The sequence below is a fragment of the Monodelphis domestica genome, chromosome 4 (genome assembly GCF_027887165.1).
Source record: "Monodelphis domestica isolate mMonDom1 chromosome 4, mMonDom1.pri, whole genome shotgun sequence".
In the NCBI taxonomy this organism is placed as follows: domain Eukaryota; kingdom Metazoa; phylum Chordata; class Mammalia; order Didelphimorphia; family Didelphidae; genus Monodelphis; species Monodelphis domestica.
Window position 1 is genome coordinate 381,634,256 of NC_077230.1, and position 24,569 is coordinate 381,658,824.

Genomic DNA, 24,569 nt, shown 5'->3' on the forward strand with positions numbered 1-24,569 from the left:
GTCGATGATTTTAAAGTTTGCAATAAAATAGAAAAAAAAATCTTTCAAAGAAGACACTAATGAAGATAGACCTAGCTTACTCCAGAGCCCAAAAGAAACTGGATACAAAAGAAAGGACCAAAGTTAATATCCCAGGAGATCTCACTTTGGAAGAAGGTAAGACTATTGAAATTGACTCCAAGCTAGGTCTATGGTCCATTTTGCCCAGGATGTTGCATCTGGTGGAGTCTCCAACAGATGGTTGGAGGAATCTCCAACCATAGATCCTCTCTTTCTTCCAAGTCATTATAGTTTCTGCTCTGTTTCCTCTAGGGTCTACTTTGGTCTCAGAAGACTTTGACATCCATTCTAGTTTTTCATCTTTTTTTTTTTTAATCTTTGCCTTCTGGCTTAGAATCCATACTAAGTATTGGTTTCAAGGTAAAAGTGTGGTAAGGTCTAGACAATGGGGGTTAAGTGACTTGCCCAGGGTCATACAGCTAGGAAGTACCTGAGGCCAAATTTGAACCAATACATCCCTTCTTCGGATCTGACTCTCTGTCCACTGAGACACCTAGATGGCTCTCTAGTTTGTTATCTTAACTCAATGGAGACAGACTCATTGGTGGCCTGAGATAACAGAGCTAAAGGAGCTCAGGGCCTCACCAGATCTCTAGTCTTATCTCCTCCTCAAAATTATTGCCTTTTGAAAAAAGCGAGGATAAGCAGAGGAGGAGAAGAAAAAGTTATACCTCAGAAAAGTTCGACCTGGGGGCAGGATGGGCTCAAAATACCCCAAGTCCCTCAGGATATCCCTGCCTTTATGGGCCCTCATATTGGAAATCGTTTTTATTCTGGTTTTCTTCTTTTTTACATCTTATGAACAACCTTCCGAGAAGTCTGAGCTTCTGAAGACCTATCCAGGTAAGTGTTGTGAGCTATGCAACTGGCTTTTGTTGGCAAACGTGGATTACTCCACAGCCTGTGTACTCCCTCCCCAGCCTGATCCCCCACCTCCAGTCCCATAACATCACCACATGGATGGATGTCTGTTTTCTTCTGAAAGGTCTCAAGGACTTAAAGGTCTCCTCTCTCTTCTTCCCCCAAAGTTTATCTGAACAGTCAGAGACCATGAAGTAGCATTCTAAAAGTTGGAAGAGATCTTGAGAGAATTGTCAGAGGAACTTGGATCATAGAATGTTGGGACTAGAAGAAGCCTTGGGAGTCACCTACTTCAAACCTCTCATTTTTACAAATCAAGGAGTAGCCTGACTTGTCACAGACTATAAAGCGAATCAGTAAAGATGGGACTACATGTGGGCATCCTAAATCCTAGTTCTGAGTGTGTTCTAAGGGTCCTCCCAGCTCTGATATCCTCTATTATAAAGCCCCCTTCACTTCTAATATTCCATGTTCTAAGATTTCTCCCAGCTCTGACAGTCTCTGTTCTAAGATCCCTTCCAGCTCTGACAGTCTCTGTTCTAAGATCCTTTCCAGCTCTGACAGTCTCTGTTCTAAGATCCCTTCCAGCTCTGACAGTCTCTGTTCTAAGATCCCTTCCAGCTCTGACATTCTCTGTTCTAAGGTCTCTCCTAGCTCTGACATTCTCTATTCTAAGGTCCCTCCCAGCTCTGACATTCTCTGTTCCAAGAGTCCTCCCAGCTCTGACATTTTGGGTTCTAAGGACTCTCCCAGCCCTGACAAAATTCTCTGTTCTAAGGTCTCTCCCAGCTCTGACATTCTTTGTTCTAAAGTCTCTCCTAGCTCTGACATTCTCTGTTCTAAGGTCTCTCCCAGCTCTGACATTCTCTGTTCTAAGCTCTCTCCCAGCTCTGACATTCTCTGTTCTAAGTTCTTTCCCAGCTCTGACATTCTCTGTTCTAAGGTCTCTCCTAGCTCTGACATTCTCTGTTCTAAGGTCCCTCCCAGCTCTGACATTCTCTATTCTAAGGTCCCTCCCAGCTCTGACATTCTCTGTTCCAAGAGTCCTCCCAGCTCTGACATTTTGGGTTCTAAGGACTCTCCCAGCCCTGACAAGATTCTCTGTTCTAAGGTCTCTCCCAGCTCTGATATTCTATGCTCTAAGGACTCTCCCAGCTCTGACATTCTGTGTTCTAAGGTCTCTCCCAGCACTGACATTCCCTGTTCTAAGATCTCTCCCAGCTCTGACATTCTCTGTTCTAGAATCTCTCCCAGCTCTGACACTCTCTGTTCTAAGCTCTCTCCCAACTCTGACATTCTCTGTTCTAAGGTCCTCCCAACTCTGACATTTTGGGTTCTAAAGCCCCTTTCAACTTACTCATCTTCCATGATGTTTTCCTCGACATCCCTCAGCCTTAATGGTGATCCATTTTTCTTTTCAAAAGAACCTCTCTATTTTCCCTCTTTTAAGAACAAATCTTTCCTGGGTGAGAAGCCCATTCATTAGGAAGCTGCCATCAGGCTTTCTCAAATGAGAAAAGTGAAGCTGGGGGAAGTGAAATAACTTGCTCACTATCCAAGATAGAGGATTTGAAATTAGGTGCTCAGACTGCAGAGCCAAAGCTGTTCCCACTGCTTGGTTGGTTGGACCAGATGACCTTTGAAATCCCAGGAACCCTACCGTGGTATTAATGACTTCTCATGTTTATCTGATGTGCAGGAACTTAAGATGCAGCTTCGATTCTTCAGCTTCTGCATCTCATTTGACTCTCACATTCTCCACCCGAGGAGGGAGGTGGAGTATCTTTGCCCCCATTTAACAGAGAAGTAAACTAAGGTTCAGAGAGATGGAGAGGGAAGTGTCCCTCGTTGCAGTCAGTGAGAGGCCAAGCCAGCAGCCCAGGCTCAGCTCTCTGACTTTTAATCCAATGTTCTTTCCCCCCCTGAGATGCTGAGACTCTCTGAAGCAGTGTTATTACCCAGCAAAGAACAGTCCTCCAAGTGTAAGAACAGCAAAGTAAACGAGACAAATAGCTCCACTTTTCCTTATTGAGATGCATTTCAGGCTTCTCCCTATATTTATCTGATGTTTATGACAACAAAGGAGCCATTTGCCACTCTTCATGGAGAAAACCCAAGATTGGATTTGGTTAAATGTTTATACAAAAGTGATATTAATTTAATTGCTGCAGAGCTGGCGATGGGGTGATACCTCAGTCACGCTGGAAGGGTTGAGGGATGGGGAAGCAGGGAGGGAGACATAATTAGCCACCATTTCCAGGGCTCAGCTGCAGGCATGCAAAGTGTTTGCAGCAGGTGGTGTGAGGGAAAGAATGGGTTTCACAGAAAATCTGTATGCTTTGCTGATTTGGCCAGGTGCCAGAGCAAGGACACCTGGACCCAGAGGGTGGCAGGCCTAGGAACAATTAGGGCTTCTGAGCAGTCATCGGATATTTGAGATGGAAGGGATTTGAGAACCCACAATATCTGAACTCCGAATGCTTGGATTGGAAGAGGTCTTGCTTAGAACACAATGTTAGAATGTAGAACGTTAGAACAAAGAATGTTAGCGTTGGAAGGGACCTTGTTCCATAGAATATTGGAATATGGAATATTAAAAGAGGAAAAGAGCTTAGAATATAGAATGTCAGAGTTAGAAAGCACTGTTGAAGATAGAATTTTATAATATAAAATGTTAGAACACAGAATTTCAAAGGTTAAAAACTTAAAAGAATTTTATAATATAAAATGTTAGAACACAGAATTTCAAAGGTTAAAAACTTAAAATACAGTATGTCAGGACTGAGAAGGACCCTAGAACCCAGCATTAGAGATAGAAGATGTCTTAGAACATAGAATGTCACAGTTGGAAAAGATCTTAGACCATAGAATGCTAGAACATAAAATTTTACAATATAAAATGTTGGAGTGCAGAATTTTAAAAGTGGAGACAACCTTATAACTTAGAAGGTTAAAATATGAGCCTGAGAACCACCTTAGTAACACAACATTAGAGCAAGAAAGTGCCTTAAAATGTAGAATGTCAGTAGTAGAAGAAATTTTAGAATCTAGAACACTGGAACAATAATGTTAAAATATGGAAGATTAAAACATAGGTCAGAATTAACATTGACCTTAGACCATGGGAAAACAGAATTAGAAGGGATTTTGGAACACAATATGTCAGAATTAAAAGAGCCCTCAGAACAAAGAATGAAATAACTAAAAGGGACTTTAAAACATCAGACATTAGAGCTAGAAGGGAACCCAGGCCAAAAAAGCCCAACTGTCAAACCTGGGGAGAACTTAGAATATAGGATGACGTAAGAGCTGGAAGGTAGAGAATGAACTAAATGTCCTTTAAGGTCTCTTATACCTACAAATTTGTGAACCTTTGATCTCCATTAAAAATAGAAATCGCCAGAGCTAGAGAGGACTTAAGAACATAGGCTGTTAGACAGGAAAGGACCATTGGAGACCAACTTTGTCCAATTACCTGTTTAATACATGAGAAAAGTAAATCTCAGAGAGGTAAAAATAACCTGGTTATTGGCAGATCTAGGAAAGGAAACCACATGCCTTGCAGAATTCTCAGTATAGTGTTTTTTTTTTCCACTCTTAGTGGATGAGCCAGTTAGAGAAGCCAATCCCTTCTCCCACTCCCACTTGGGAAGAACAAAAGGAAGAGTCAGAGGGAAGGGGGTGAGAAATTAGGTATCACAGAAAGAATGACTATTCTATTAAATTTGGGAGAGAAGGAGAACAAGGAGGAAAACCATCCTTGTAAACAAAGTAGGAAGCTTCATTCTGGGTATATTTTGATGTTGTTCAGTCGTGCCAGTCCTTCCTGACTCTTAATAACTCCATTTGGGGTTTTCTTGGCAGAGATACTGGAGTGGTTTGTCATTTCCTTCTCCAGCTCGTTTTACAGATGAGGAAACTGAGGCAAACAGGGTGAAGTGACTTGCCCAGGGTCACACAGCAAAGATACTGAAATGGTTGGCCCTTTCCTTTTCCAGCTCATTTTACAGATGAGGAAACTAAGGCAACAGGGTGAAGTGACTTGCCCAGGGTCACCTGGCAAAGATACTGAAGTGGTTGGCCCTTTCCTTCTCCAGCTCATTTTACAGATGAGGAAACTGAGGCAACAGGGTGAAGTGACTTGCCCAGGGTCACACAGGTAGTAAAAGTCTGAGGCTGGACTTGAACTCAGGAAGATGAGTCTGACCCTAGAACCAGTACACTCTGTCCATTCTACTGGTTAAATGGCTCTATGCTGGGATTAGTACCTGCTCCTAAAGTCGGGTCCTGTCAACCTGCCTCAAGAAATCTCATTATTGTTTGGATTTAGGCATCAGGAAGTCTCATTTAAATGCATGTCATTCCTGATTGGGATTGAGGCAGGAAATTTGTGGATGAGGAAACCCCTTCTCCCCAGGGTCCGTGGGCACTTTCTCTGAAGTTTATAATCTGAGCGAGGGGGTCCAAAACACAGAAACGAAGCCCAAAAGGGTCTTAGGGAGGATTTGAATCCAGGTCTTCTTGGTCCAGATCCACTCCTCCACCCATTCCCCTGAGGCAGGCACAGCTAGGACGGGAAGCTTTACTCAGAAAACGAAGCGGCAGAACGAGGAAAAGAACCCTGGGCTCCTGACGCTTTGGGCCGCGCTGTAGGCTGTTGCTTCCAGACCCATTATCGCTCAGGAACACCTTAGAGCGGAGCCCATTATCAGCGGAACTGCCTATCTGCTGGGAAAGTAGGGCAGAGCGCTGAAGGAGGAGACCCGGAGTGGGTCCAATTTAATTAAGAGAAAGAAAGCAGGGGAGGGCAGAAGCCTGGGCGGCTGCCAGGAGATGGAGAGGACCCAGGCAGCCAGGGGGTGGCCTGAGGACTCGGAGGGCCCACTAGGGAGGCTGAAGAAGGCACCTGACGGACAGGGGCGGCTGGAGGAGAGGGAAACAAACTCCCTGCCCAGGTTCATAAAGGGCGGGCGGATGCTCTCGGAAACCACAGGAGCCTCCCCAACGGGGCTCCCACTCCCGGGCGGTCCCTCCCTCCCCCCTCCCCATCGTCCACCTCCCATCCCCCATCGTCCACCTCCCATCCCCCATTCCAGACTCTGGCCGGGCACCAGACTGGGTCTGCAGTGCTGTCAGCAGGACACTGGGGCGTCCTCATTGGCCAAACAGCTGAGAGCAGGGACAGCTGGGGAGGCGGATAAGTCTCTTCCCCTGCTGGGGCCGCCCTCCTCTTGGTCCTCCCCAGAATTGCTCCTGGAACTCCTCCACCTCTTGCTTATCCACCAGAGTTTACATAAACCTCTAAGAAGGGGTTCCTCTCCAAACTTATTTCTTCCCCCTTTCAATTTTCGTACCCACAGAGGGGTGTCAAAATTGGGAGTCGCAGCGTGGGCAGGGGCGGGAGGAAGCCTCTGAGATCGGCACATTTCTAATAGAATTATAGTTAGAGACTCCACGGATGGAGTGCCAGGTCTAGAGGTCCTGGGTTCTAATGTGACCTCAGACTTCCTTGCTGTGTGACCCTGGGGAAGTCACTTAACCCCCACTGCCTAGCTCTTGCCACTCTTCTGCCTTGGAATCAATACACAGTATTGTTAATTATTATTAATTAAAAATTATTTTAAATAAATTTAAACTAAATTAAAAAATAAACAATAAACATATATTTATATTTATCATATATTACAAATATATAAACATGAATTTATATTTATATCATTATATATTACTAATATACAAATATATTGCAAATATATAAACCTATTTGTATGTATATATAGTATGTTATAAATAAACATATTTATAAGCATATTTTATATAATATTTATATGTTATACTATATTTTGTATACTATATTTATATTGTATAACTATAATATAAGATAAATATAAAACAATTTAATATAATATAAATATATGATATATTTATATTTTGATAATTACATAAAATATATATTTTGATAATATAAAGTATGAATAATATTTAAAATATATTTAAGTATAATATAATAATAAAATATATTTTAAAAATACATGTAATTTTAAAATATATATAAAAACCATAGCATATGGACTGTTAGTTCTAATTAGGGACCTTAGAGCATTGAATGTCAGAACTGGAAGGAGTCTTGGAATATAAAAAAATAGAGGTGGGGGGCATCTGGGTAGCTGATTGAGAGCCAGACCTAGAGACAGGCTGTCCTAGGTTCAAATGTGGGCTCAGACACTTCCTAGCTGTGTGACCCTGGGCAAGTCCCTTAACTCCCATTGCCTAGCCCTTACCACTCTTTTGTCTTAGAACCAACACATAGTATTGATTCTAAGGCAGAAGGTGAGGGCTTAAAAATATATATAGAAGGGTACTTAAGACATAGAAGGTCAGAGCTGGAAAGAAACAGGATGCCAGAACTGAGAGGGTCTTTAGCACGAATTAGGTCAGAACCGGGAGGGACCTTAGAACTTAGAATGGCAGAGCTGGGAGGAACCCAAGACCATACATTTTCAGAGCTGGAAAGGCTCATTGTCAGAGCTATCATTTGACTGTGAGGTCCTTAAGATCAGGGACTACTTCCCCCCCCCCCCTTCTCACCAAACCCAAACATTTTTCTGTCACATATGACTTTTTGTGACCTCATTTGGGATTTTTTTTGCAAAGATACTGGAGTGTTTTGTCACTTCCTTTTCCCATTCATTTTACAGATGAGGAAACTAAGGCAAAAAGCGTTAAGTGACTTACACTGGGTCACACAGCTAGTGTCTGAGCCCACATTGGAATCCAGGCCTAGCATTCTATCTATCTACTGTGCCACCTATCTGCCTGCCTGGCACATAGTAGGTTCTTAATAAATGTGTATTGATTGACTTCCTAGAAAGGACCTTAAAAGATCATCTAGTTCTCATGTTTTTCTCATTAAAAAAAAACAAAACCTCACCTTCTGTCTTAGAATTAATACTAAGTATTGGTTCCAAGGTGGAGAAGTGGTAAGGGCTAGGCAATGGGGGTTAAGTGACTTGCCCAGGGTCACACAGCTAGGAAAGTCTAAGGTCAAATTTAAACCCAGGACCTTCTGAGACTGGCACTGAGTCATCTAACTGCCAGACAGTGAACTCTTAATAAATGCTTTCTTGATATATGACCTAGGCGAGTTAGCTTTACCATGCTTCTCCTTTGGAACCAGTACACAGTATGGATTCTAACACTGAAAGTAAGAGTTAAAAAAAAAAATAATTGCTTGTTGATAAATTACTTGCTTGCTTTGTCTACCTAGCCTCCCCGGATCAGTGCTGTTGAACTAAAGTAGAAACTGATCCCTGTCTTAGAAAATCACAAATTAACATTATCTTTATTTTATTGTTATTGTTATTTTATATATATTCACTACCTAGAATTTATGTTTATTATATAGAACTTATATGTATATTTATGTTTATTATAGAGAATATAGATGTTTATTATAGAGAACTTATATATGTATTTATTTTTATATATATTCATATGTTTATGTGGAAATTATATATGTATTTATATATTTATTTAAAAATAATATTTTAAGAAATATTTTAATATATTTTATATATATTCACTACTTAGAACTTATATGTGTGTTTATATATTTATTATAGAGAATTTATATATGTATTTATAGATTTATTATATAAAACATATATGTATTTGTGTTTATTATATAGAAATTATATATTCATATGTTTATTATATGGAGCTTATATATATTTATTTATTATATAAATAATATATAAATATTTTTATATATTTTACATATATTCACTACCTAGAACTTATATGTATATTTATATGCTTATTATAGAGGATATATATGTATTTATATATTTATTATATAGAACGTATATTTATATGTTTATTATATAGAAATTATATATTCATATGTTTGTTATATGGAATTTATATATATTTATTTATTATATAAATAATATATAAATATTTTTATATATTTTATATATATTCACTACTTAGAACTTATATGTGTGTTTATATATTTATTATAGAGAATTTATATATGTATTTATAGATTTATTATAGAAAACATATATGTATTTGTGTTTATTATATAGAAATTATATATTCATATGTTTATTATATGGATCTTATATATATTTATTTATTATATAAATAATATATAAATATTTTTATATATTTTACATATATTCACTACCTAGAATTTATATGTGTATTTATATGCTTATTATAGAGGATATATATGTATTTATATATTTATTATATAGAACGTATATCTATTTATATGTTTATTATATAGAAATTATATTTATATGTTTATCATATAGAACTTATATCTGTATTTATTTATTTGTTATATAAATATTTGTACTAAATCTTTTTATATATTTTAAATATATTTATTTTATTTTAACGCATTTTGTTAAACCTCTCCAGGACATTTTGATCTGGTTCAGTTGGTCCTCCAGGGCTGGGGGCAGTGGTTTGGCACTTCTGACTTAGATGAGAGTGTCTCTGGGTGTGAGGGAGGGATTGGGGAGGGGCCAAGTGAGAAAAGATGAACCAGGTAGATTCCCTCCTTCCTCTACCTTGTCTATCTCCCCTCCCCCCTTCCCCGGAGCAGCCTTCCAGGATATCAACGTCATGCTGGTGCTGGGCTTGGCCTTCTTCAAGGCCTCCTTGTGGAGATACACATGGAGCAGCGTGGCCTTCAACCTCTTCAGCCTGGCCGTCGGGGTGCAGTGGGCCATCATTCTGGATGGCTTCCTGTTCAACTTCTCCACAAGGAAGTTTGCCATCAACATTCACAGGTACCTGATCTGGGCCCGCCCCCGGGGGATGCTGGGAGGGACTGGGAGGTTCAGGCTCTGCTCAGCCGCCATCATTAAATCTCCTCATGTTCCTCTGACCCAGAACTGCCCAAATACTCAGTGCCGTCATGGCCTCATCCTAGAACTCGGAAGTGGGGTTGGTGAATGGGATAATGGATGGAGGGTTGGCCTTGAATCCAGGAGGATCTGAGTTTGAATCCTCATGATTTTTAGTTTATTGTTTATTTATTTTTATTCATCACTAGCTCTGTGACCCTGGGCAAGTCACTTAGTTGCTGTCTGCCCCAGTTTTCTAATGTGTAATTTAGGGATGATAATAACAACACTTAGCCCACAGGACTACTGTGAGAATCAAAGGAGATGATCTATTTAAACTGCCTTGCAAACTTTAAAAAGATATGTAAATGCAAGCTGTTATTATTATAGTTGGATGATTATATAGATATAATATCTTATATTATAATATATAATATCTTATAATATATATTATATATTATAGATATAATATCTTGTACTGGCTGAAAATCCTTTTTTAGTCCTAGGGAGCTGGGTTTCCCATGTCCATGGGATAACAAAAGCTTATCAAGGGAGTCTATTTGGCAAATAGTTATATTCTATTATCAAAATACTTTTAAAAAATCAAACTCTGATGTAAGCACGGGAAAATATTCTAAATAAAAAAGGGGAAAAGAAAAAGAAAAATCACAGGGTAAAAAAAAAACCCCAATTCTGAAATTAGGTCCAGTTAATGAAGTTAAAACATTATTGGTATATTCTTGAAGAAAATTGAATGGACTTAATTGATTTCTTATATGCATACATGTCAAAAATTCTAAGGGTTATCTCGTTTCATAATAAATAGATTTTAGGAAAATTTGCTTGTATAATCATGTCTGACTCTGCAACTCTTTGTGGGTTTTGTTTTGTTTTTTCAACCCTCACCTTCCATCTTAGAATCAATACTATGTATTAGTTCTAAGGCAGAAGAGCAGTAAGGGCTAGGCAATGGGGATGAAGTAACTTGCCCAGGGTCACACAGCTAGGAAGTGTCTGAGGTCACATTTGAACCCAGGACCTCCCTTCTCTGGGCCTGACTCTCAATCCACTGAGCCACCCAGCTGCTCCCATTGTGGGGATTTTTTGGCAGTGATACTGGAGTAGTTTGCCATTTCCTTCTCCAGCTCATTTAACAGATGAGGAAACTGAGGCAAGCAAGGTGCAGTAATTTACCCTGGGTCATATGGCAAAGATACTGGAGTGATTTGCCATTTCCTTCTCCAGCTTATTTTACAAATGAGAAAGCTGAGACAAATAGGGTTAAATGACTTGCCCAAAGTCTTTGAATTGTCAAATATCAGTTCTAAAACAGGAAAGCAGTAAGGGCTAGACTAAGGCTTAAGTAAGGAGGTTAAGTGACTTGCCCAGGGTCACACAGTTAGGAAGTGTCTGAGGACAGATTTGAATCCAGGACCTTCTAACTCCAGGTCTGGCTCTCAAACCACTGAGCAGCCCAGCTACCCGGAAGATAAGTGTTCTTGATTCAAAGCATGGCACTTTATCCACTTCCCCACCTAGCTACCTACCATGAGAAAGTTTACTGAAAAGCTAAGGAGCATGGGGACCATAAAAAGGTTGGGAACCCCTGAAATTCCAAACATTTTCAGAGTAATAGCTGGGTGAGTGTAGGCAACTGTGGAAGAATAGACTACTCCATAGTGGCCAGGAATAAAGGCAGCAGAGCTGAGATGGGCATCCTTTGTGTCATGTTTTGTCCTCCTATCTGACCCTTGACCACATCTCAATCGTCACTCTTTCTTTTCCTCAGCATCATAAAGGGTACCATGAGTACTATGGTTGTCCTCATCTCCTCAGGGGCCACCCTAGGTAAAATCAACTTGGTCCAACTTATAGTAATGACCTTGCTGGAAGTAACAGCATTCCAAGGAACCAAGAAGCTCATGCAAGAATTCCTTAAGGTATGGCACTGAATCCCAGAAAGTAGGAGCTGAAAAGTACTTTAAGGATTTCCTCTCTAATTTTAAGGATGAGGAAATGGAAGCCCCAAGAAGAGAAAAGAGGGAGTATGGTACAGTGGAGAAAGCACTGAACCTGGAAATCATTGGAGCCTTCGTTTTAGATCCTGCCTCCTAAACTTCCTATCTGTGTGACCAAAGATGAGTCACTTGACCTCTCTGAGCATCAATTTCCACATCTGAAATGAGGAGAATAATTCCTCTAGAATATTTACTTTCCAGGGTTGGTGTAAGTCTCCAATAAGATGATAAGGTACTTTGTAAACCTTAACATGACATCCTAAATATCAGTTAAATAACTGTTATCAAGCAATTTGACTGTTAGTTGCAGAATTGGTATTATTCAGTTTAATTTAAACAAACTTTTATTAAGTGCCTATCATGTTCTAGGCACTGTGCTAGGTATTGGAGATAGTACAAAGCCAAAAATGAAACAATCCCGTGCCTCAAGGAGGTTATATTCTGTAGCAGAGCCTAGCATCTTTCCCAACATTGGTTTGCTCTTTACAGGGTACCAGGCTCTCTACTAGTTAACTTGCTTATTCTTAGATCAAATGGGTTGGGGCAGCAAATGCATGTTGGCTAATCTATTAGGGGAATTGATTTATAGGTAGAGCTGAAGGATTTCCAATACCTTCCTTCTCATCTATCATAAGAATCATTTTGCTATAGTAGAAAAAACACCTAATTGGCAGACCTAGATTCTAATTAACTCTTATGTGCTCGGATAAGTCACTTCCTTTTCCTGGAATCTTAGTTTCCTCATCTGTATAATAAGGTCCTTGAGCTAAGCTCCAACATTCTATGTCTTTGAAATCTCTTTTCACTCTAGTGTTTGAGGTCTAAGTTTCCTTCCAATGCTGACATTTTGTGTTCTAAGGTTCCTTCCAGCACGAATACTTTCTGTTCCAGTATTCCATGTCCTAGTTTATGTCGAGCTCTTATACTCTGATTCTAACATTTTGTTCTGAGGTACCTTCCAACACCAACATTTTCTGTCCTAGCAGTTTATCTTCTATGTTTTTATTGTCATAGTTGAAATTAAGGTAAACTGGGGCACAAAGTTCTCAGCACATTCAATTTATTGGTAAGGCTAGCAGTTATCAATAAAAGGTGTCTTTGGATCTAGGAGAGCAGACGGATCATTTTTAGAAATGAAAGGAGAGGCTTCCAAAAGCTAGAAGGCAGCATCCTAGATGGGGAAAGCAATGTGACTGGTTACAGAACTAGAGCATCATAGGCATAGGAAGCAATAAGACTGACTGGAAATTGGGAATACTGAGCAAGTATCTTGTCACTATGGAAAGCTTATTGACGGTGTCCACCTGCAAGTTTAGTTAGTGTCACAGTGTGAACAGACCAGACTCTCTTGAAGGACAGCCAATGTTGCAGAGATAACAGACCAGGCTCCCTGGCATCCACCTGCATCCTTCAAGGATAACAGATTTCCTTGACACAAGAAGAGAACAGTGATTAGCAGGAAAATGGAACATCTAAACTTAGAGACGATGAGTGATTTATAGGATAAGTCCAACTTTTAAATTTAGAGACAAATGAAATGCGACTTAGGTAGGTACACAAAATATTGGTACCGACACAAAGTGAAATCAGTTATAGAATAGAGTTCATCTGATTTTCTCCACTTTCAATGTTCAATATTCTATGTTTCTGGCATTTGTTGTTCTAGAGTTCTTTCTAGATCTAACGTTTTCTGTTGTAGTATCTGATGTTCTAGGGTTCCTATAAGCTCTAATTTTCTATCTTTTAAGATCACTTCAAATTCTGATATTCTATGAAATTTAAAAGGTTCCATTAACCCAATTTTGAAATTGAGAATGAGCTGGCTTTGGTAAATGAAAATACTTTATATACTTTATTTCTACAGTGTAGGAAGTCAAATGGCAGAACTGAATGCTGAGGGAGGAAAGACCAAAGAAGCAGAGAAAGGGAATAGGAATGGGGGACTGGGAAGGGAGAGGAAGAAATAATTAAGAGGGCCTGTCCTTGAAGGGGAATAGCTATAGACTAGTACAGGGATGGTATGCCAGACCCATGGAGTCAGGAAGTCTCATCTTTGTGAGTTCAAAGTCAGTCTCAACACTTACTAGATGTATGACCTTGGAAAAGTCATTTAATCCTATTGACCTCAGTTTCTTTATCTGTAAAATGAGCTGGAAAAGAAATGGCAAACCATTCCAGTATCCCTGCCAAGAAAACACCAAATTGGATCATGAAGAATCAGACATAACTGAACAATTGAACAGGGATAGAGAAAGAGACATAGACAAAAAGGTAAAGGATGAAAAAATAATAATATTCATATAATGTTTTAAAGTTTATGAAGCACTTTCCTATTGGCCTCAAAACAAAACAGCCCTGTGAGGCAGGTGCTGTAAGTCTTACTTATCTTTTTATAGGTGAGGAAGTGGGCTCAAAGAGATTAAGAGATTTTTCTATGGACACATAGTCAGTGTCAGAGATGGGATTTGAACTCAGGTCTCCCAACACTAAACTTAATTCTACCCTGCAGAAGAGTAGAAAAGAGCTATGCAAGAGAGAGAGAGAGAGAGAGAGAGAGAGAGAGAGAGAGAGAGAGAGAGAGAGAGAGAGAGAGAGAGAGAGAGAGAGAGAGAGAGAGAGAGAGAGAGAGAGAGAGAGAGAGAGAGAGAGAGAGAGAGAGAGAGATGGGTTCTGAGGTCAGTCAAGACAGATATTACTCTTTTCTCTGATTTCTTTTGGGGGAGGTCAGTACAGGTGAAAGATATAAAGTCTGTTATTGATGTTGCTAGCACTTCACAGTTTGCAAATACTTAAATTATTTCTAATCTGTGTGATCACAGGCATGTCAGAATCCTACCAAGCCTCAGTTCCTTTATCTGTAAAATGAGGTAATCATAACTGAGGTCCTCGATCAGTTGAGGTTCACAATAGTCCCATGAGTAGAGACCTCAATTATTATTATTATCATCCCATTTTGCAGGTAAAGAAACTGAGGTCCAGCATGATTTGTGACATGCTCATGGTCCCATGAATGAGAGACATCTGAGGCAAGATTCAAAATAAAGTCTCCCTGACTCAAAGGCTAGGGTTCTAATGCCTGCCACACACCTGTACTAGCTTGTGTTCTTCTAGAATGTGACAATTTCCAAAATATTTTCCTCCTAACAATTCTATTAGAGAGGGAGTAAAAATGGGATTGTTACCTCCATTGTACAGAGTAGGAAATAGAGAGGGAAAGGGGCCAGTTTCCCACAGGTGGTGGTAGGCTGGAGATTTGAATGCTGGTCTTCTGATGTCCAGGATGGTATTCTTTCTTTCTACTTAATTGCATTTCCCCAGTTGCTCTTTATCCATAAAATCCCACTTCAACAATTCAAATGGGAGAACCATAAAACAGGAAAGAAATAATTACTTGTGTCAAAATTCCTTGTGTGCACCATAGGAAAGGAGAAGAGGAAGAAATTAAGGTGAGAGTGAGAGACTCAGGAGCACCACTCCTGGAACTGGGAGGTCCTGGCTTCAAATATGGTCTCAGATCCTTCTTAGCTGAGTGACCCTGGACAAGTCACTTAACTCCCATTGTCTAGCTCTTATGTCTCTTCTACCTTGGAATTGATCTGAAGTATTGATTCTAAGATGGAAAGTAAGGGTTAAAAAAAAAAACAAACAAAAACAATTGACCTGGAAATCCAGATACTTACCAGCCTGGTCTCTAAGAATGTCCTGAATTGAATTGCAGATGTATGAATATGAAAGCCTGATGCAAATCCATATATTTGGAGCCTACTTTGGCGTGGCTGCAGCCTGGCGCCTCTCAGAATCAGAACTGAATATGGCCAAGGAGAAGGAAAGGAGAGCTGTGGCTTCCAATCTGTTTACTGCTCTGGGTAAGGGGAAGGCTGTGGGTGGCCTCCATTCTGGGCTCTAGTGTACTTGGGAAAATCCTACCTAAAAAATACCTCACTCCCTACAGTTAATGTGGCTAAGCCATTCTTTCTGGATGAGCATTGACCAATAGGGGCACAAGTCCTAAGATGCACATACATCTGGGAAGGACCACAATTAAGTCCTTAGTTACCACTGATGCTTCACAGCTATTGAGAACAGAGGATCCCAAGTTCCCCAGAGCCCAAAGGTCAAAGGTGCTGGGGTGGGGGTGGAGGGCTTCCTAGAATATTAATGATAGAAACAATCTTAAAACATCAGTAAATGGGATATCAGATTTGGAAGGGGTCTTAAAAAATAATGTCAGAGCTGGGAGAGCTCCTAGAACCGAGAATGCCAGAGCTGGGAAGATCTTTAGAACAGAGAATGTCAGAACTGAGAGAGACTTTAGAACAGAGAATGTCAGAGCTGGGAGAGATCTTAGAATCATGTCAGAGCTGGGAGAGACCTTAGAATAGAGAATGTCAGAGCTGGGAGAGACCTTAGAACAGAGAATGTCAGAGCTGGGAGAGACCTTAGAACAGAGGATGTCAGAGCTGGGAGAGACCTTAGAATAGAGAATGTCAGAGCTGGGAGAGACCTTAGAACAGAGAATGTCAGAGCTGGGAGAGACCTTAGAACAGAGAATGTCAGAGCTGGGAGAGACCTTAGAACAGAGGATGTCAGAGCTGGGAGAGACCTTAGAAAAGGGAATGTCAGAGCTGGGAGAGACCTTAGAACAGAGAATGTCAGAGCTGGGAGAGAGCTTAGAACAGAGAAGGTCAGAGCTGGGAGAGACCTTAGAAAAGGGAATGTCAGAGCTGGGAGAGACCTTAGAACAGAGGATGTCAGAGCTAGGAGAGACCTTAGAACAGAGAATGTCAGAGCTGGGAGAGAGCTTAGAACAGAGAAGGTCAGAGCTGGGAGAGACCTTAGAAAAGGGAATGTCAGAGCTGGGAGAGAGCTTAGAACAGAGAATGTCAGAACTGGGGGGAGGGTCCTTAGAAAACTGGCTGTCAGAGCTGAAACAGCCCTTAGATTCTAGAATATAATACAGAATATGTCCACCCCTCTCATTTTACAGATGAATTAACTGAGTCACAGAGAGGTGAAGCTACCTACCCAAATGAGTTGTAGCAGAATCAGTATTAGAACCTGTGGCCTCCAAGTTCCATATCAAGTATTTTTTCCTTTTTCCTCTACGGGCTAACATATTGGTCTTGCCAGATAAACATGTGTGGGCTGTTCTTTTTAGTGTGTGGGCATGGAAGGCTCTCTATGTAGTTGTGTTAAATTGGTTATGCCCATTTATGCCACCTATCATCAGTTATGCCACCTATTACAAGATAGATCGGAGTGGAGTGAGAGGCCTGAACGCCTGGGTCCCAGGGACAACTATTTCTGACCTGCTCAGGGAAATACAGAAGAGAAGACTCAGTTGGGGCAGGCGCTGGGAGTGAACAACCCAGTTGGGTGACAGCCCCCACACACATTCTCGTTTTTATCTTTGTATACTCATTCCCTAGCACCATGTCTGGTACATGGTAGGTACTTTATAAATACTGGGTGACTGATTGATATAACTAGTTATATAAAGTAACTTGTGAAATCAATCAATAGTTACTGAGAAGCAGTGTGGTATAGTGGAAAGATCAATAGATTTTTGAGTCTGAAGAACTGAGTTCAAATTCCACCTCTGCCACTTAATTCCTCTAGACCTCATTTTCCTCATCTGCAAAATGAAGGGTTGAATTAGATGGTCATGAGGTACCTTCAAGCTCTGAGTTTATTGGGTTTCTACTAGGTGTCCAGGGCAGTTAGGTGGTGCCATAGTGCGAGTCAGAAAGACCAGAGTTCAAATATGGCCTCAAACACTTGCCAGCTGTGTGACCCTGGACAAGTCACTTAAATCTGTTTGCTTCAGTTTCCTCATCGGTCAGATGAACTAGAGAAGGGAATGGCAAACTATTCCAGAATCTTTCCCAAGAAAACCCCAAATGGGGTCATGAAGAGTTGGACGACTGAAACCACAGAACAATAAGGTGCCCATGAACTGCCCTAGGTGCTGAAGTCTAATTCCTATAAGAGTTTTAGCTAGAGAAGATGAGATTTTAGGGAGGAGGAATTAGTCTTGGGTTATTCAGCTCTAGAGAGTCTAACTAAAAGCAATCCAACAAGCATTTATTAAGCACCTGCAGTATTCCAGATGCTGTCCAAAGTTCTAGGGATTCAAAACAAAAAATGAATCAGTTCCTGACCTCAAGAAGCTTACTTTCTTAGAGTAATAGGTAGAAGTTGCAGGCAGGGAGATTTCAGGTCAGGATAAAGATCATTCCTGATGATTCCAGTTGTCCAAATCCCCCTCAAGAGGTAGTGAATTAACTATCTACCACTGACGATCTTCAGGTGGATACTGGGTGAACATTTATTGGATATATTGTAATGGGGATTCTTGTTTGGACGCTGGTTGGACTAGAAGCCCTCTGAGGTCACTTCTATCTCAAAGATTCTATGATCCTAATATTCTATGATGATGTAGCTTGGTGGGTTAATGGATTGAGAGCCAAGCCTGGAGACAAAAGATCCTGGGTTCAAATCTGGGTTCACTCTCTGGCTGCGTGACCCTGGGTAAATCACTTAACCCCAGTTTCCTAGTTCATGATCCTCTTCTGTCTTAGAACTGATACTAAGACAGAAGGTAAGGGTTTAATAACAAAACAAATAAAAAATCAATTTGCTCTTAGCGGCTGCCAACACCATCTGATGATCTGCCCGGACACCATGTTTTTGAGACTGCCTCCTTTTGCCATGCACATTCTCAAGCGGCCAGGCAGGGAGGGAGGCAGGTTACCTCTGGATTAATTTTGGAGTAAAGCCAGGATGCCAGATGCACCAGTGCCTGATAACAAATGGTCCCCTCATTCCTGATGTGGCCTTATCTACATTAAGCACTCAATAGGGCGGAGAGCTTGAGAGGCCAATGTTTTTCTATGGAAAGGGAACTGTATGCTAGTGAAAAGCGATAGTCCAAGAAGAAAGTGGGGATTCTGGAGCTGTTAATGACCATAATAGTAGTTATAGAATCCAACAAACTGCTGTAGTCAGATAAAACTGTTGCCTGTAACTGTCCAGACACAACAATGATTCATAACAATTTCAGAATCGGGCTTTAATTGATTTCACCAGACCAAAGACTTATAATCTCCAAACTACAGGGAGTAGTAATAGCCATTAATAACAGCTGGAATTTGCATCGTGCCTTAAAGTTCTTAAAGTGCTTTATATACATCTTCTAACTGGGTTCTCAAAACAACCTCATGATATAGATGGTATTATTATTCCTCTTTGGAGGATGGGGAAACTAATGGTCAACCCTCTACTTTGAGGTGGGATTTGAACTCAGGTCTTCCTGATTCCAATGCTGGTACCAGATCTATTGTATCACCTAACTTTTAAAATGGAAGCTGGGTAGCTCAGTGGATTGAGAGCCAGGCCTAGAGATGGGAGGTCCTAGGTTCAAATCTGGCCTCAGATACTTCCCAGTTGTGTGACCCTGGGGGCAAGTCAATTAACCCCATTGCCTAGCCCTTACCACTCTTCTGCCTTAGAACCAATACACAGTATTGAATATGGAAGGTAAGGGTTTAAAAAAAAATGCAGTGGGTGGAGGAGCTAGGTTGATCAGTTGATTGGGTCAGTTCTAGAGATGGGATTAAAATCTGGCCTCAGACACATTTTAGCTGTGTGACCCTGGGTAAGTCACTTAACCTCCATTGCTTACACCTTACCACTCTTCTGCTTTAGAACCAGTAGACAATCTTTATTCTAAGATGGAAGTTAAGGGTTTAAAAAACAGACCATCCCATGTGTCTACCAGTGGGGTATATGTTCCAAGATCTACCAGAGATGGCTGAAAATACAGATAAAAGCAAATCCTGGCTGACCCCCCTATATATGTCCTCCCTCTCCCTGCTCCTGCCATTTCTCTCCACTTCACCCCCAAGAAAAAACAGGGTAGGCTGCTCTTGCAAGCAGACCTCTGACACTTTAAAGCTAAAGAAAGTGAAACTGCCCTACCGTACAGGAAAATATGGAAGGAGGTTGAGGTCAATGTCCTCTCTATCATCCTGTCTGCTACTGTAATCATCCTAAATATTCCTTCTTGGGGCCTATGGAATATGAGGTTAGAGTCTGAATATAATTCAGCTCTAAAAAGCAAGTGTGTGGTAGTCTGCAGAGCCTTCCATGTAATCAGGATGATAGCAGGATAACAGCTTGTCCCAGGGCTGGTTTTATCTGAATCCATCAAAAGAGAGAGGAAGAGAATAAAAAAAAACAAACTAGCCTCTCTATGTGGTTTTATGGCTTAATTTGTGCATTCTCATATCTCATTCAATCATCACTAGAGCCCTCTGAAGTAAGCGAGGGCAGGAACTAGTGATCCCATTTTACAGATATAGAAATGGAGATTCCTAAAGAGGAAGATACTTGTGGGATGTCACAGGGCTAAACTGTGGGCAGAAATCGGGTCTCCTGGGCCTGGGAGCAGGGCTCTTTTCATTGTACTAACTGGGGCAAGTTACTGATGAAAATGATTTGAAGATCGTCCTCAGGGCAGGTGAGGGTCATAATGTCATAAAAAAGCACACCAGTTTTTAGGATCTTTTTGACCTCGGCCGCCTTGTAGGAACAAGACTGTCCAAACTTAGAGGATTTTCACTGGTTGTCCCCAATGCCTGGAATGAACTCTCTCTTTATTTCACCTCCTGGCTGTCTTGAAATGCCAGCCCAAATCCCATCTTTTACAGGAAGACTTTCCCAATCCCTCCAGTGCTACTGTCTTCCCTCTTTGGCCGTCCTTCATTGATCTTGTATATATCTTAATAGACAAAGTTGTTTGCATGTTGTCCACCTCCTCCTCTTCCCTTTGATGTGAACTCCTTGAGGACAGGGACTGTCTTTGACCTTTCTCTGTATCCCCAGGACTTAGCACAATGCCTGGCACACAGTGGGGTGGGGAGGGAGTGAACCTCCCCCTTTTAATTGTGTTTAGAAGCTGGGTCATCTCAGGGAGGGGAGTGTGCATGATGGAGGCAGAGGGAGAGCTTATTTCTAGGTGAGAAGGAACACTAATTGTGGCCATCTTCCAAGCTATTCTCTCCCACTTCAAGGCAAGTCCACATTGGAGGAAGAATCAACAGATTTAAAGGACTATTCGAATGCAGTGAAGAGAGCCCATACTAGGAGCCAGAAGACATAGGGTTGAGTTTAGGACAGTGACCATGAACATTTTAGAGACTATAATAATGCCCTTCCCCACCCCTGTGCCAGGCACACCTCCCCTTACCCCACACAAGGGAGGGAGTAAGTGCTTCCATTGGGCTGCTGGGCAGAGAGGTTAGTGATGTGAAAAAAATGTCAGGCACAATGGAGAGGGGGAAGGAAGCAGCTCCAAGTCCCTGTGTCTTTCTAATAATGAACTCTCAGGGAGTGGGGAATGGAGGTGACATGCATGCCTACAGAGTATGCTCTATGTGCCATCTTTGCCACCCGTGCCATAGGTTTGCCATCACTGGCTTAGGACATTGACTCTTTATCTTTCTGGATATTCTTGACTAAGCCACCTCATCTCTCTGCTTTCTTATCTGTAAAATAAGTAACTTGGACTAGAAGAATCCTAAGGTCTCTCTCCCAGCTCTGAAATTCTGTGTTCTAAGATTTCTCCCAGTTCTGACATTTTCTGTTCTAAGCTCCCTCCCAGCTCTGACATTCCCTGTTCTAAGCTCTCTCACAACTCTGACATTCCATGTTCTAAGCTCCCCCCCCTCCAGCTCTGACATTCTGAGTTCTAAGGGTCCTCCTAGGTCTCATATTATTTGTTCTAAGACCCCTCCTAGGTCTCATATTATTTGTTCTAAGACCCCTCCCAGTTCTGACATTTGTGTTCTAACACAGGGATCTCCAGATTTTTTTTTATCACTTACCTGGTCAGCCAAAATGTTTTGAGCATACATTTCTAACATATGTGTAATTATCTATTCATTTATAAATTGTGTATATTTACTATTTTTCCAAAGCAAAGCTGGGGAGGAGAGGGACTCTTGCTCTGGTTGGAGAGCAGAATCTATCCTTCAAGAGGTGTTTGCTTCCAACATGAGGTGACTTGGGGGCAGAGGGGACAGTTTTCCTAGTGGTGATCTGGGTGCCTGTCCAAGTGGTAGTTAAGTTCTAACTTTCTTGAGGCAAAAAACTTTAAGGAAGGGAATAGTAGAGGATGGATGGTGGGAAGGAGGCTGGGAGCTTGCATAACATTGATTTTCTGAGGTTCCTTAAGACTCCAATATCCTAAGGATATTGGGATTATACATATATCATAGGATATTGGAGTCTTAAAGAACCTTGGAAAAATGGCCTCTTGCACCTCTAACATTCCATATTCAAATGTGCCTAGTAGCCTGGGAGAATGAATTAACCTGTTTCTATAACAAGAGACTCTCTCTGTCCATCACCATCTCTGTCTCCCAGGTACCCTTTTCTTATGGATCTTCTGGCCAACCTTCAATTCTGTCCTATTAAACTCCCCTGGTGAGAAGGAAATTGCTATATACAACACATATTATGCCCTTGCTGTCAGTGCAGTGACTGCCATGTCGTTTTCAGCTGCCACTCACTCCAATGGGAAAATCAGTATGGTAAGAGGAGGGTATGTAAAGCCTGCCTCAGGGGAACTCCACCTCAAGACTTTTTCTCTTTGTCAGAACATCACCAAATGCTGTCCCCATATTTCCATTCCTTGCCTTAGTCCCAGCTGACTTGAGTAGCTAGAATAAATACAAGGGGTATTTGAACCTTGCCCATGCTTTGTGGCATGATGTTGGGTCTCCCTGTGCCTCAGTTTCCCCATGTGTGAATCATCTTTCCACAGACCCATGTCCACAGAGCAACACTGGCTGGAGGGGTTGCTATTGGAGTCAGCACGATCATCATCAAATCACCTTGGATTGCCATGGTGCTGGGGTTTTCTGCAGGCACGATCGCAGTAATAGGAGACAAGTATTTGCCGGTAATGGTGCTACAGGTTATGGACTTGAGATTGAATGTCCATGAAGGAATTGTTTGTTGATGTTTCCAGAATCTTAAAGTTAGTAGAGACCTCAGAGTCCAATCCCTTCTTTTGACATATGGGGAAACTGAGGCACAGGGAGGTTAATTACAGCATTAAAGATCACATAGGTAAGTACATTATTATAGATTTGGAAAGGCCATAAATGCCAATCTAAGAAACTTGCCTTTTCATTTTTGGGGTGCTTTAAGGTTTTTAGAAAATCAAATACAATTTTATGGCTACTACATTTCTCAGTGTATTCCATTCCCCTCCCCTTTCAAGGGAGCCATCTTTTATGACGGAGTTAAAAAGGTAGAAACAACAGTTCAGTGAAACCTACCATCATATAGAAAAAGTCTAACAGTGGAAGCATCCATGGTCCACTTCTGCAAATAGTATTGGGGAGCTGCCTTCCCATAGTTCCTCTTGGGACCAAGGTGGGCCATCATAATTTCTTAAAATATATTTGTTTTGTTGAATATTTCCCAATTACATGAAAAAAAACTAACACTCATTTTTTAAGAATTTGAGTTCCTAATTCTCTTCCTCCCTCTTGGCTCTCTCCCACACCTCGAGAAGGCAATCAGAATTTGAAATCATTGCAATAACCATGATTTCATTGTTTCCTCAATTTCCATTGCTATAGTCATCACTTGTACCATTTTCCAAGTTCTGTTCACTTTGCTCTGCATCAGGAGTTTGCCTCCTTAATGAAGTAGGCACTGGGGAGCCCTGGAAGGTGTTGGGACAGAGGAATGAGTGACATGATTCCACCTGTGCACCCAGAAAACCAATCTGGTTTTATGTCTAGGGCAGACCAGAGGGAGAAAGGACTGACTGTAGGCAGGATTCTGACTGGGAGGCTGGGCAGATCTGTGAGTCTAAGGACATGTGACCTGGCAGGGCAGGGCTCTCCACCTTTCCCAAGGATCTGATCTTTTCTCTCTTCCCAGAGATTCTTTAACCAGGTCATCAGGCTTCATGACACCTGCGGAGTTCATGCCACCTTTGGATTGCCAGCGCTGCTGGGACGGTTGATCTACATTCTGTTGATAGCTGGGCACAATGGCTGGACCAACTTGTCCGAGTAGGTCCTTTGGCTCTCCCTCACCCATGTGCCCCTTAGACCCCGAGGATGGCAACCATGCTGCAGATCTGGAAATCCTTTGTGGTTGTAGGATCAGAGAATCTGAGATTCTAGAGTGGGAAGGAAATTGATCCATCGGAGGCAGCCAGGGGAGGGGAGCAGATCAGGAAATCCCTCCTCCGACACTTACTAGTTGGGGGACGTGGGGCAAGTCATTTCCCCTCTCCTCAGGAAAACGAGGGGCTTACACACCCAGACACAGACACACACCTAGAGAATGAAACATAGACACACCCAGACACACACATACACAGGCACACACGCAGAGAAACAGAGACACCCAGACATAGATACACACTGAGAGAAAGAAACACAGAGACTCCCAGACACACACAAACACACACACATATACACACATACTCACACAGACACACACACACAAACACAGAGACACACACAGAGAAACAGACACACAGACATAGATACACACTGAGAGAAAGAAACACAGAGACTCTCAGACACACACATACACACACATACACACACTTACTCACACAGACACACACACACAGACACACACAGAGAAACAGAGACACCCAGACATAGATACACACTGAGAGAAAGAAACACAGAGAAACCCAGACACACATACACACACACATATACACACATAC

General features: G+C 41.4%; 1 protein-coding gene and 1 non-coding gene across 3 annotated transcripts in view; both read left to right on the plus strand.

Annotated features, from left to right (window-relative positions):
- The first annotated feature begins 673 nt into the window (after window positions 1–673).
- The window catches only part of LOC100013496 (RH-like protein), a 39,648-nt gene continuing 15,752 nt past the window's right edge, over window positions 674–24,569 (plus strand). The window contains exons 1-7 of one of the 2 annotated variants that reach the window (XM_016422091.2): window positions 674–903; window positions 9,539–9,725; window positions 11,572–11,722; window positions 15,519–15,666; window positions 22,229–22,395; window positions 22,629–22,766; window positions 23,762–23,895. In XM_016422091.2, the coding sequence (XP_016277577.1) occupies window positions 759–903; window positions 9,539–9,725; window positions 11,572–11,722; window positions 15,519–15,666; window positions 22,229–22,395; window positions 22,629–22,766; window positions 23,762–23,895 (1,070 nt within the window). In that variant the 5' untranslated portion in view covers window positions 674–758. Of the gene's footprint in view, window positions 904–5,715; window positions 5,877–9,538; window positions 9,726–11,571; window positions 11,723–15,518; window positions 15,667–22,228; window positions 22,396–22,628; window positions 22,767–23,761; window positions 23,896–24,569 lie in introns of those variants that run through there. The other variant, XM_016422092.2, reaches the window with a different exon arrangement.
- MIR7300 (microRNA mir-7300) lies at window positions 22,037–22,094 on the plus strand. The gene has a single exon (NR_127508.1). It is a non-coding gene; the product is annotated as a microRNA mir-7300 (primary transcript).